The following is a 13,389-nucleotide window of genomic DNA, read 5'->3' on the forward strand; positions in this document are numbered from 1 at the left end:
TCTAAGTACATCGTTTTGTTGCAGATGGCAAGATTTTATTCTTTTTATGGCTGAGTAATATTGCATTGTACATACACAGCACCTCTTCTTTATTGTCATCCACTTCCATGGACACCCAGGTTGCCTCCTTATCTTGGCTATTGTAAATAATGCTGCAATGAATGTATAGAATCACATGTCCCTTTATAGTAGTATTGTTTTTTTTTTTTTTTTTTTTTTTTTTTTGGATAAATACCAAGAAGTGGGATTACCAGGCCCTTCTTTGTCTCCTGTTACAGCCTTTATTTTAAAGTCTACTTTGTCTGGTATAAGTATTGCTAACCCAGCTTTTCTTGTCTTGTTTTCATTTCCATGAAATATCTTTTTCCATCCCTTTACTTTTAGTCTGCGTGTCTTTCAATCTGAAGTGAGTCTCTTATAGGCCGTATATGCACTGATCTTGTTTTCTTATCTATTCAGCCACCCTATCATTTGATTGGATCACTTAATCCATTTACATTTAAAGTAACTGTTGATGCCTATGTGTTCACTGACATTTTATTATTCACATTTTTTATCTTCTTCTTAAATAAGTCCCTTTAACATTTCTTATAATATTGGTTTGGTGGTGATGAACTCCTTTAGCTTTCTCTTGTCTGGGAAGCTCTTTATCTGTCCTTCTAAATGACAGCTTTGCTGGGTAGAGTAATCTTGGGTGTAAGTCCTTGCTTTTCACTGCTTTGAATATTTCCTGCCAATTCCTTCTGGCCTGCAAAGTTTCTGTTGAGAAATCAACAGTCTTATGGGAGCTCCCTTGTAGGTAACTTATTGCTTTTTCTCTTGCTGCTTTTAAGATTCTCTCTTGTCTTTAACCTTGGCATTTTAAGTATGATGTGTCTTGGTGAGGGCTTCTTTGGGTTCATCTTGTTTGGGACTCTATGTGCTTCCTAGGTTTGTATGTCTATTTCCTTCATCAGGTTAGGGAAGTTTTCTGTCCTTATTTCTTCAAATGGGACTTCAATTTCTTGCTCCCTCTTTTCTTCTTCTGGTATCCCTAGGATGTGAATGTTGGTATGCTAGATGCTGTCTCAGAGGTCCCTTAAACTATCCTTATTTTTTTGGAATTCTTTTTTCCTTTTTGTTGTTCTCATGGGGTGTTTTCTGCTGCCTTATCTTCCAAATCGCTGATGTGATCCTGCTTCATCCAGTCTACTATTGATTCCCTCTAGTGTATTCTTCATTTCAGTTATTCTATTCTTCATTTCTGACTGGTTCTTTTTTATGTTTTCTATCTCCATTTTAATCTTTCCTATCTCTTCGTTGAAGTTCTCACTGAGATCGTTGACCATCCTTATAACCAGAGCTTGGAACTCTGCATCTGGTAGATTGGTTGTTTCCATTTTGTTTAGTTATTTTTCTGGAGCTTTGTTCTGTTCTTTCATTTTTGGGACATGTTTCTTTGTCTCCCCATTTTGGCTGCCTCCCTGTGTTTATTTTTATGTATTAGGTAAAGCTTCTATGTCTCTCAGTCTTTATGGACTGGCCTTACGTGGTACTTTATCCAGTAATTTAGTTTTATCTTCTCTAAGGGGAAGAAGCGCTGGTGATTCACTTTACTTTATTTCACTTTCTACTTTGAACTAATTTTAGACTAAGAGAAAAGTTTCAAGAATAGTACAAAGAACTCCCTTCACCCAGATTCCCTAAATACAGTATTAATATTTAACCACATTTGCTTGTATCCTTTTCTGTCTCTCTCATTCTTTCACACACATACCACACACATTATTTTTTCAGAACCTTTTGAGAGTAAGTTGCAAACGTAATAGCCCTTTAGTCCTAAATATTTCAGTGTACTTTTCCTAAAAACCAAAGACATTATCTTACATAACTATGGTAAAATGAACAAAATCAGAAAATTAGCAATAGTACAACCTTATTATCCAACCTGCAGAACTAATTCAATTTTTTAAATTTTAATTAGTTTCAAGTATACAGTACATTGGTTAGACATCTATACAGTTCGTAAAACGGTCCCCCTCCCCATTGCTCCCTCTCTCCCCTGACCCTCAACCTAGCTAACAGATTCATTCTAAATGCATTCCCCATGCCACGCTCCCCATCCCCATGTCCATCCATCAGCTCCTAATTTGTACTTCTTTAACCTTTCACCCTATTCTCCCTAACTCAATTTTTGTTGATTGACCTAATAATGTCCTCTGTTGAAACACACACACACACACACACACACACACACACACACACACTCACACACAAACACTTCTATAATCCAGGATCCAATCTAAGTTCATGCATTGAATTTAGTTATCATGGTTCATTAGTCTCTTTTAATCTGAACACTTCCTTACTTTTTTTTTTACTTTTGTAACTGGCATTTTTTTAAAGTTATGTCCCTCAATCTGAGTCTGTATGAGGTTGCCTCATAATCAGATTTGGGTTATGCCTTTTTAGCAGGAATACCAGGAAAGGGATGTTGTGTTCTCCTCAGTGTGCCATATCAGAAGTTTCATGATGTTGGTTAAAGGACTGTCCACCAGACTTCTCCAAGGAAAGATAGTTTTCCCTTTGTAACTAATAAATATTTTGTGGGGAGTTCTATCTGTTGCAGTAATAATAATAATTCATTTTTATTATTGTTTTAATTAATCAAATTTGATTTACATCTGTCTGCACTTTACTAGCTTTTATGATTCATCATTTCTTTTCATATTTTAGAACTTCTATCTGGGATCACTTTCCTTTTGCATAAACTATATCCTATAAAATTTCCTTTGGTAAAGGCCTATTGGTGACAAATTATCACAAATTTCTATTAGTCTAAAAACACTTCCATTTTTTCCTCATTCTGGACAAATATTTCTACTGGACATATAATTTTAAGTTATTAGTTATTTACTCTAGAACAATGATGATAGTAGTCCACTGTTTTCTGGCTCAAACTAATAAAGTAAGCTCTCAGTTTACTTCTATTTCTTCAAGAATAACATGTCTTATCTATCTGCCTGTCTTAAGATTTTCTCCTTGCCTCTGGTATTATTATTGTGTGACTACAGCAGATTTCTTTTTATTATTCTAACTGGGATTTTTGGACTTTCCAAATCTGTGGTTTATTGTCATTTCATAATTTCTGAAATTCATTAGTAATTGTCTCTTTAAACATTATGTCTGTCTCATTCTCTTTATTTCCCTCCATTAGAAATTCTCATTAGACTAAAATTAGAATTTATTACTCTATCCTCATCTCTCTTTATTACTGTTTAAAGAACTCTATTTCTGGGTCCTGTCTTGCATTCTGGATAATTTCTTCACATCTATTTTATAGCTAAACAGTTCTTTCCTTAGTTGTGTCAAATCTGCTATTAATCTCTTTTGGCATTCTTAGTAGGTTTGACTCTTTATCTAGCTCCTTCTATTTTGTTTGTGGAATTGTTTTTGTTTTGTTTTGTTTTTACTGTGAGCTGATATTTCTTGTAACTATTATCATGTGATTCTACTGAAGCCTAGATTGAAGGTGGATTCTCGAAAGTATATTTGCATTTGCTGTCGGGCATCTAGGGCCTGACCAATCCAGGACCAATTTAAGCTAAGTTTTCTGTATGTAGCTTTCTAGGACCACATAGGAACTATGAAACAGTCTGGGAGTATATGTGAGAGTCAGTTCACTGTTATAAATTTTTAGAGAACTGGTTTTCCTCCTCTACTTAGCACCAAAGTTTGAGCCAGATTATCTTTAAACTCTTGAAATGAGTGGTGGGAAGATTTATTACTAGTTCCTCATTTAGGGTCTCAGCTTTAGGCAGGGATTCCCTTATTTGTTACCCTGTTAATGTAAGTTCTAGGCATTGTCTTTAGTCTTTTGCACCCCAATTAGCTATAAAAACCAAAGTTCAAGGTCACTGGGTTCAGTAAATGCCTTCAAAGTGAGTCCTAGCTTTAGGATTCTGCTTGATTCTCTGAGTTTCTATTTTCACCTCGTTTTGGCCTCTCAGTAGTTCTTGTGTATTTATTTTAAAAAGTTTTAAATGTAATTAATTCAGTGTGAAGGTCAATCAGAGCCCCTAGTCCAAAACTCAAAAGTCAATTAGAATACCAAGAGATTTTCATTTTACAAATGAGGAAACTAAGGTTCAGAGAAGCTAAGCAATTCATCCAAAAACAGAGAGTGAATAGAGTTGGGATTGAACTCAGATAGACATACTAAAACATACTTCAAAATTAAAGTTGAATTTACCCAAATTTAAATCACATGAGTTAGTGTACATACAGATTTGCTAATATCAATGCAGGTTTCTGAAGAGTGAAACACAAATCTCAAGATTGTCTTCTATAACAATCGTGAGGTACACTGCTGGTGGGACTGCAAATTGGCACAGCCACTATGGAAAACAGTATGGAGGTTCCTCCAAAAACTAAGAATTGATCTACCACATGATCCAGCAATCCCTCTACTGGATTTACCCCAAAGACTTGAAAAGATATATCCGAAAAAATATTTGCATACCTATGTTCGTAGCAGCATTATTCATGGTGGCCAGGACAGGGAAGCAACCAAAGTGTCCTATGATAAATGACTGGCTAAAGAATCTGTGGTACATGTATACAATGGAATATTACCCAGCCATAAGAAGAGATGAAATACTGCCATTTGCAACAACATGGATGTACTCGAGATAATCATGCTAAGCGAAATAAGCCAGACAGGAAAAGTTGAAAATCACAGTATCACTTATATGTGGGATATAAACCTAAAAGCAACAAATGAACAGGACAAACAAACGGAGACTCATGGACATGAACAATGAACTAGTGGTTACCAGAGGGTAAGGGGTATAGGAGGAGGGGGTAGGTAAATGGTTAAAGGGGGTCAAATATAAGGGAATAGGGGGAGGGTGAAGTGAATAAAGAAGATCAAATATATGGTAGCTGAAGGAAACTGGACTTTGGGTGGTAAACACACAATAGAATATATAGATATCAAATTATAATATTTACCTGAAAATTATATAATTTTATTAACCAATGTTACCCCAATAAACTTAATTAAATAATCTATAAGGAAGCAGTATGAAAAAATAATTATTTTAAAACTTCCTCTATTTTAATACAGTTAAAAGATACCTAATAAAAAATGTCTGTGTGTGCGTGTGTGTATCTTTGATGGTAGCGATCAGCAAACACTGAAAATCGCAAATGCCCAGTGAAGACAATTTAAACTGCCAGGTTTATTACAGTTTAAACAAATGTTTCCACATATGGAATTGAGTTTTAATTCCCAGTGTGCAGTTACAATCAAGTGTGGAAGAGTATGTAAATCACAGTGAAGACACCACATCCCATAGCCAACTAGTCCCTCTTCCCGGAAATAACCACTAACGGTTTCTTCAATAGCTTTCAACCATATTACACTTCCATAACTAGAGACACAAATAAAGTTATCAGTTCTCGATACTTATTCCAAACAAACTCTTCTCTCTTGACTTACCAATCCAACTTGCATATCTAGTATTTCCCACCTCTGCTTATACTGATCAGATGTGTATCCAAGTTTGAGTCTCCACTCCTCTATCTGAATGTCTGTCTGTCTCTTTCTCTCTCTCTCTCTCACACACACACACAAATACACACACGCACACACAATCATTGTGCACCACAGATTAGAATCCATATTTCTTTATTTTCAGTTCGAGATTTTACTTTGGATGATATATCTCTCTAATAATTATCTCTCTGATAATGTTGATAGAGATTTCAAATATATTTCTTCCATCAAGAATCAACAAAACTAAAATACAAATCAATTGCTATCACACTATGTTTGTTCTGAACTTACAGGTATTGTGCAGCTGTCTGAATCTCTAGACGTAAATCCAACATTGCCTAAGTGAAGGATGCCAGCAAGAATTCGGAAAATTCCCATCTGATAAGATTCACTAATTCCTGAAACAACAGAGTAAATGAACAAGTGATTAATTTTAAAGCAGGAACTAAACAATTACAGCAGACAGTTTTAAGCCTATTCTTAACTGTCGAATATTGCCAGATGTTAGGCACATTTTAATGTGTCATAGTTAACAACGCTTCTCTCATGTGGAATGAGACAGGCCTGGGCTCAAGGCCGGGCTCAGCTTTCAACCTGCCATCTTACATGGGCCAGTAACTTCGCCCTTCTATGCTTTTGTTTTCTCATTCAAGATAGGAAATAATTGTAACTCTCTCAAGGGTGTTTGTGAACATTAAATGAGAAAAGCCATGTAGTATACTTAACACACTATATATGACACATGTAAGTGCTACACAGATTATAATCATCATTATCACATATTAGATTTAAATATTTCATTAATACTATTATCTTTTCTATTTATATCTACTTGAAATGCAAGTTGTAGTCCAATAAAGCCATTTTAAGTCAGATTATTTAATTACTTCTTTTAACTACAGACCAAGTATAAGTCAAAGAGATCCCAAGATTAGTGTTCAGGCTGGTGTTGTACCCCACCCTGATGAGTGAATGTCCATATGCAGCATTAGTGCAAGACCTGAAGGATAAGCTAGGATAAGAAAGCTGGACAGTTCTTGATTTTTAATCAGATCTGGCTTCACTTTTAAATAAGAAAATAACTTCCAGAATATCAGATATACTTACATGGAAATAAAAATAGGAAAATTATTTTCAAATATGTAATCATATGTAGAGTAATTGAGCATTGGATCTTATAATGAATGTTTTTGTCACCTCGTGCATTATAGCTTTTTCAAATTCCTAATTTTCTATTTATAAATAGATTTAGGCCTAGAAGTAAAGCAGTGTTTTTCAAAATTTAACATGCATATGAATCACCAATGGATCTTGTTCAAATGCAGACTCTGATTTAGTAGGTTGGAGGTAGGATCTGGGAATATGAATTTCTGCAAGGTCTACAGTGGTCCTGGACTATATTCTGATTAGTAATGTTTTTAAATTAAATTAACTCACTTCAGGGTACTCTTCAAAATATGAGTTTAGATTTATTCACATTTTGAGGTTTTTAAATAAATAATTTACCACTAAAGTTGTAAAAATTTAGAGCACTACAGTTCTGAAGAATAATTTACTTATATGTAGACTCAATATTTTTTAATACCAGAAACAAGCCAGTGACATCTCAGCCATTTCAAAAATAGAATAAACTACATGTAACATCGTTTTGCCACCTAGCCAGCTCAACCACATTTCCCAGCCACAAAAACAAAAACACTCAAAACAAAAAAACCTACAAATGTGAGTCTGCATAGGAACCCATTTCATTTAGCTCTAGGTTTCAGATTTTATAAAAACTTTAGCAGAGTTAATTAGTCCTACCTCCACTGATACCCTAAATGTGTTTTAAATAGCTTTATTGAGGGAAATTTGCATACCTTAAAATTCACCTGTTTTAAGTATGTAATTCAATGATTTTTAGTAAATTCATAAAGTTAGGCAACTATCACTACAATCTAATTTTAGAGCAGTTACCATCACCTCCCAAAAAAACCTCGTGCCCATTTGCTGTCCAAATGTGTTTTATAAGCAATGTTAAATCTCTCAACAATACTCACTACTTAATATGAAGCTAAATCAACATTACAAACATTGGTTTCTTCAGTCAAAAAGTTATAGCTCATAAGAACTCAAGAATAAAATTACATTACCTAACAAAGTGCAGGCCTGCCTGGTATGTGCCATCTCCTTGGCATCATCGACTCCTTCAATCACAGGACTGCCACCTTGCTTCGTGTAATGAAAGTTATTTGCATTTCCTGCAATGAAGGAAAATAAAAGATTTGCAGTATGTGAAAAAGACTTGACTTCTACCCTCACGTCTACTCTGAATTAGGGAAAGTGATAGAACAGGTAAGTACAAACAGTCTGGAGTTCCACTGCCTCTGTTTTTGGTGGACCTCAAAACTCAAAATTAAATGAAGTAAAATGTTTGTAGCTTATTTATCCTAACTGGTGAAATTAATAGTCCTTTTCTAAATTGATTTTATTTCAATCTACATGCTTCAAACACTTAGCTGCCCTCATGAGAAACCTCACAGGGCTCTATCACATAAACTCCTTGAAATTTTTTCTTTTAATCAAGGCAAATTTCAAACATATATAAAAGTAGAGAGATGAGTATAATGATCCCCTAGGTACTCATCATTCATCTTAAACAAGTATCAACTCAAGATCAATTTTGTTCCATTCATACAGCCACTCACTCCTTCCCCATCCCATGGGTTTATCTTGAAGCTAATTGCAGACCTCTTAAGTCACCTATAAATATTTCAGTATGAGACAATCTCTTTTTTAACAAGTAAGCTTATGAACTCAGAAATTTACAGAAAACAATACCAGTGCAATAAATCTAATGCCATATTCATACCTAATCGTAGCATTTTAAATTCAGGTAACTTTGCTGAGGCACAAAGCTGATAGAAGATATGATAGTTTCTCTCTTCTTCTGCCTTTGAAATAAGAAGAGTTTTCAATTACAGAATTTTAATATCAAACTCAGAAAATTCGATCATAAAAGAATTTTAATTTTTAACTATCTCGGTGCAATAAGTTGTCCTTTCCCAAATTTCCTAATACATCATTACGATTACTAAATCATATGATTTATTAGCCATGTGTGAGTACACATATGTGAGTATGTGTCTGTTAGTCACATTTGACGTAAAATATCTGATAGCAATACTTTTTGAACTAGTGAACAGCTTGATGTATGGCATTGTCATAAGAGATCAGTGCCTTTAGGGGAAGCTAAAACCATTTATTTTGGAATACTCAGTATTTTCTCAGAGTATCCTCTTAGATTCACGATCTTCCTAACACTTCAACTGAAAAAGAATATTCTATCTTTGCCATATTTTAGACTAGACCATCTACTGTGGTTGTTTTAAGAAATCCACAAATGTACTAAATTTTCTACATCATTTTAGTTTACATATTTTAATATTAATAAAACTATCTTATAAAATAGAAAATGAATCAGGTACAATTCTGAGATAATTTCTCAGTATTTCCTGATCGTCTTAGTTTTTCCATTTATATACTTTAAAAATACAGTTGTAACTATTATAATATTATATTCATGCAAAACTGAATCCTGAGACTCTACTATCATATACTCGAATTCTGCAGTGTATTCAACTGACTAAAGAATAGTGCAAGGAAGTCCAAATTCAGGTTTGATGCCCAAAGTGGGCTGATGTCTGGTAAAGAAAATCTATAACAGGGCAGAAGACACTGAATAAATTAATAATGTATCAGTGATCATTAGCATGACTAGGTAAAAGATCAGACAGTTCAGCTTACAGTCAACTAGAAAAGCAGGTGGGATGTATAGAAATGCTTTGGTCATCTTTGTACATGAAGGACAGTATGCTCTGTCTGACTTATTTTGACATACCCAACATCCTAGATATTATTTAGCCCTGGGGATTGGGAAACAGCTGGAATTGCTTCAATATCTCTAGATAAGACAGGATTAGGCCTGTCTTTATGTTTTGTCTTAAGCACTACTAGCCTCTGGTCACCATACTCAACCTTTAATTGTTTACCTCTCAATCAAATTTGTATTATTTACAGTCAATCTTCTCTTAGATCTACATATTTCCCTCATTCTTTCTTTTGGCTACTAAGCTTTTGTTTTTTTTTTTTTTAAACCTATACAAGTATATACGTGTACATATTACCACTGCCCTGTGTGTACCTAAATCATATTAGAATAATGGAGGAGAGCAACTATGGCCTTACTCTATACTATACAATCAAGTATTATAGTTTAGGTGGTCATAAATCAGACACAAACCAAAGTCAAAGCCATGGTAGTTACAGGCTGCTGAAACATGACTCTCAGATACCTTCAAAGCCACAACAGACTTGAGCAATGGAAACTGTAGACTCTGCCACACGGCAGTGCCAAGGGAATCTGAACTTCAGTGCGCTGGGCACCCAGTTAAGGGACTACAGAAACCCAGGTGCCACAGCACGCAGTAGGTCACCGGGGGCCCTTTGGGGGAATTTTCCAATGGTAAGAACACATTTCCTTAGTATACCCATAAATATGTAGTATTTCCCATTTACAAATAAAAATAAAGGACCAAGAGCAGATATGTGAATGAAATCCTGTACACAGACTTGAGTGTGTTCTTTGACAGTAGTTCACAACTCAGTTGTGACGATTTTTTAACTTTCGTTATTCTACCTAAACAATATCATAATATAATATTCTAAGAGAGGAGAAGGAAGGAAAGAGTAAAAGAATTTTTTTCTTGACTTGAGTTCCAACTGTAACTTATTGAAAACATAAACCAATGTCTTTCCTATGTACTGGGAAATATGAAAGATAAGACTAAACTAATAGCACCTTTTAACTAAGCTTTTCCTATAAGTATCTGAAGAAAAATGTCAAAAACCTTAAACCTAAACCAGGGCCTAGTCCTACAGACTATTAGTAAAATAAGTAGCCCCCTGCCTCTAACGGGCATCATTTTACATGTTTCAGTCCAAATGTGGTTTGTAGTAATATTGTCATAATATGCTCAAGAGTATCTGGAAATAAAATGCAGACCAGTAAGTGTGAGCTCTGGAATGATATGGCAATCTAACACAAGTGTGTGTGTGTGTGTGTGTGTGTGTACATGCCCTCCTTACCTGGAACACCACTCGAGATTTCTCTAAAAGGTAAGTTCTCATATTGGCACCAATGATTCGATATCTCTTATCAAAACCAATCTCAATATACTTCCCAAAACGGCTGCTATTATCATTCCTGGTTGTCTTAGCATTTCCAATTGACTAAGAAGCAAGAGAAAAAATAAGATTTAAGTAGTACAGTTCATGACATATCATCTACAGAGTAGGTTTAGGGAGAAAAAGAATGCAATAGAACACAACCCTTTAAACAGATTCTTTTAAGAACAGAACCAATTGTGCCCCTGCAGACAGAAGTGTTTGTTTTGCTCACTGCACAACCACACAGATATACAGTAATAGTGTGTATCTGCCCTGTTATTCTCACACAATTATTTTCATAAACAGTAAACATAAATCAGCAGCTGTGAGGTTTTCATATACCATTTGCAGTATCTGAATATATTCATGCCAGCAAAAAAAAAAAAAAAAAAAAAAAAAAAAAAAGGATGGGTGGGCCCAGGAGCTTCTAAGGCATGAGCCATCTTAGTCAAACGTCAGAGTTTTGATTTCTTGAAAATCTTAGTCTGTTTTATGTAAACAAGCTGATTAAGACAAATTAATATTCTCCTGAAAATGTTGCTCTGGTGTTCAGGATCTCATTGGCCAGAAGTTTCTACCATCTTATTCTGTGACAACAAAGGTCCAGTGTACTGCTTATCTGGAGAGTATTAGCCATTTTCAGAAACTAGATACAATAACATTTGGCTTTGGATTTTGATAGCTGTATCTAACTTGTGTAATATCTGCTATAGAATGCAGAGAATGTAACTTTCTGCTAATTTTTTATATAATTTTAAAATGGCATATGTACTCCTTTCTGATTTAGGTAGCATGTTTCTATACATTTTTCTTTCAAGGCAAAGCAAAAAACATAGTGTAGTTAAGAAAGCAAGTGTTCACATGATGCATATGTTAAATATTCAATATGATAATTTCATAAGATTAATATCTTTCACGTGTGCAAAGCCTGTGACTATTAGGTTTAGTATACTGAAGCCATAACAAAGAGAAAGATGTGAAAATGTGCTGGAGTGTTAAAAAAACAATACAACTATAAGTGATGAAAACAGTAACATAACCACAAAAGTGAACACATTAGATTCTCTGATCCATCAAAGAAAATGTATTTTCACTCTCTGAAATACAGGGCAGGTACTGCCCTATTTTGTTTCAGCAATAAGAACGCTGCTAAATTTCAGGTTACCATTTTAAATGGAAAGAATGACTGAAAGCTATCCTCCCAGCAAAATAACAGAGTGATCTAATGCAGCCTAAGATAACTGAACAATACAGATATTCACTCAGATATTCTCCTTCTTGATACTATAAAAAGCACATTAAAAAGTCTCCATATAGTCCCAGTATTCTTATTTTGTTTAGAAAAGGAAATTAATGATAAATGCAATATTTTCTTTCAACACAATATATTCTGTCAAAGAGCAGATAAAGAGTAGCATGGGAAGCAGCAGTAATAGTTACTTAGTGCTTACCAGGCACTGTCTTGGGCACTTTCCTATCCCCAGCTAAGCAAGTTGGGGGAAGGGTGAGTCACAGCTTCGTCTCCACCCTTGACTCTTATCCCACCTTCCATATGTTATCTCTCCCCGCATTTACTCAGAGTGGGAGTCAGAGTGGCCAACTTGCTAAAACAATAGTACACTCTGTGTGAAGAGACAGTGAGTAGACAAGGGTTGAAATAGACTCCTTTGTCTTTGAGTAAAAGGTATTTAAACACAGAACAAAGAAGGGCAGAAGAAGCAAGTGAAATAGAAATCTGAAGATGTGGGTATCAGACCAGGCCTTATTACCAACTTGCCATCATTTAAGCTTTAGTGCTTCAAGAATAAACTGACTAGGAAAAATGAGCCTTAGGGTCCTTTTCAAAAATAAAATAATATAATTCTAAGTCTTGAACCTGATATACAAAGGTTCTATATGTAAACAGTACATTTTGTCCCTTCCCCCTAATTGCCCCTCAGCCTTATAAGTAGTGTATATACAACAGCCTCCCTTAATGCTATTTTCATTTCAATCAGCAAAAACTGCTAAAGGAAAAAAGTTTTGTGGTCTTGATTTTACTACTGATGTCAGTGAAATGCTGACAGAGTTACTCTTCTTAACTAAATAGAGATGAAAATCTTCATCTACTGTTATTGAAGATTAAAAAAAGAACTATTAAGATACAGTGTGGCCTAAGAATTTTCTCTGACTCCATCTTAGGATGAAAGTTTCCAGGAGGCCTCTTAACTTCTGCAGCTGATCTTGACCTCTTGACCCCAAGAATAGAAGTCCTGCTGCTCTAGGGACAGCTCTGTAGGCAAGGGGTCATGGCATTCTGTTCTGATGTGTCACACACAGCACTGCAAACCAGGCACAATTACCTCTGGACTGATTATTGCAAAAACCACTTGTACCACAGGTGAACCAGGCCAGTTCTAAACTCCGTCTGTGTTTGGGTGACAAATAGGCTTGAGAAAGGAAAAAAACATGAATAAAAATGCTAATTTGAATTTTTAATAAAAAAGGTTTCTGCATGTCCAAACTAATTTCTCTCCATTTAATGAGACATACTTTTCTCCATTTAATGAGACTACTTACAAACATGTAACTTTCCTAAAATCATATTGAACAAATAATTCTCTAGTTATAAATCCTAAAATACTCAAATTCTCACACAAACA

The 13,389-nt window shown here is 34.9% G+C and overlaps 1 protein-coding gene across 10 annotated transcripts in view; it reads right to left on the reverse strand.

Annotated features, from left to right (window-relative positions):
* MYO5A (myosin VA) overlaps positions 1 to 13,389 on the reverse strand; it is a 158,773-nt gene that overhangs the window by 81,279 nt on the left and 64,105 nt on the right. For 9 of the 10 annotated variants that reach the window (XM_036218230.1, XM_036218224.1, XM_036218226.1 and 6 more), the window contains exons 6-9: positions 10,667 to 10,810; positions 8,391 to 8,472; positions 7,672 to 7,779; positions 5,831 to 5,937 (exon numbers count right to left, since the gene is read on the reverse strand). In XM_036218230.1, the coding sequence (XP_036074123.1) occupies positions 5,831 to 5,937; positions 7,672 to 7,779; positions 8,391 to 8,472; positions 10,667 to 10,810 (441 nt within the window). Of the gene's footprint in view, positions 1 to 5,830; positions 5,938 to 7,671; positions 7,780 to 8,390; positions 8,473 to 10,666; positions 10,811 to 13,389 lie in introns of those variants that run through there. The other variant, XM_036218232.1, reaches the window with a different exon arrangement.

The sequence above is a fragment of the Rousettus aegyptiacus genome, unplaced genomic scaffold (genome assembly GCF_014176215.1).
Source record: "Rousettus aegyptiacus isolate mRouAeg1 unplaced genomic scaffold, mRouAeg1.p scaffold_m13_p_3, whole genome shotgun sequence".
NCBI lineage: Eukaryota > Metazoa > Chordata > Mammalia > Chiroptera > Pteropodidae > Rousettus > Rousettus aegyptiacus.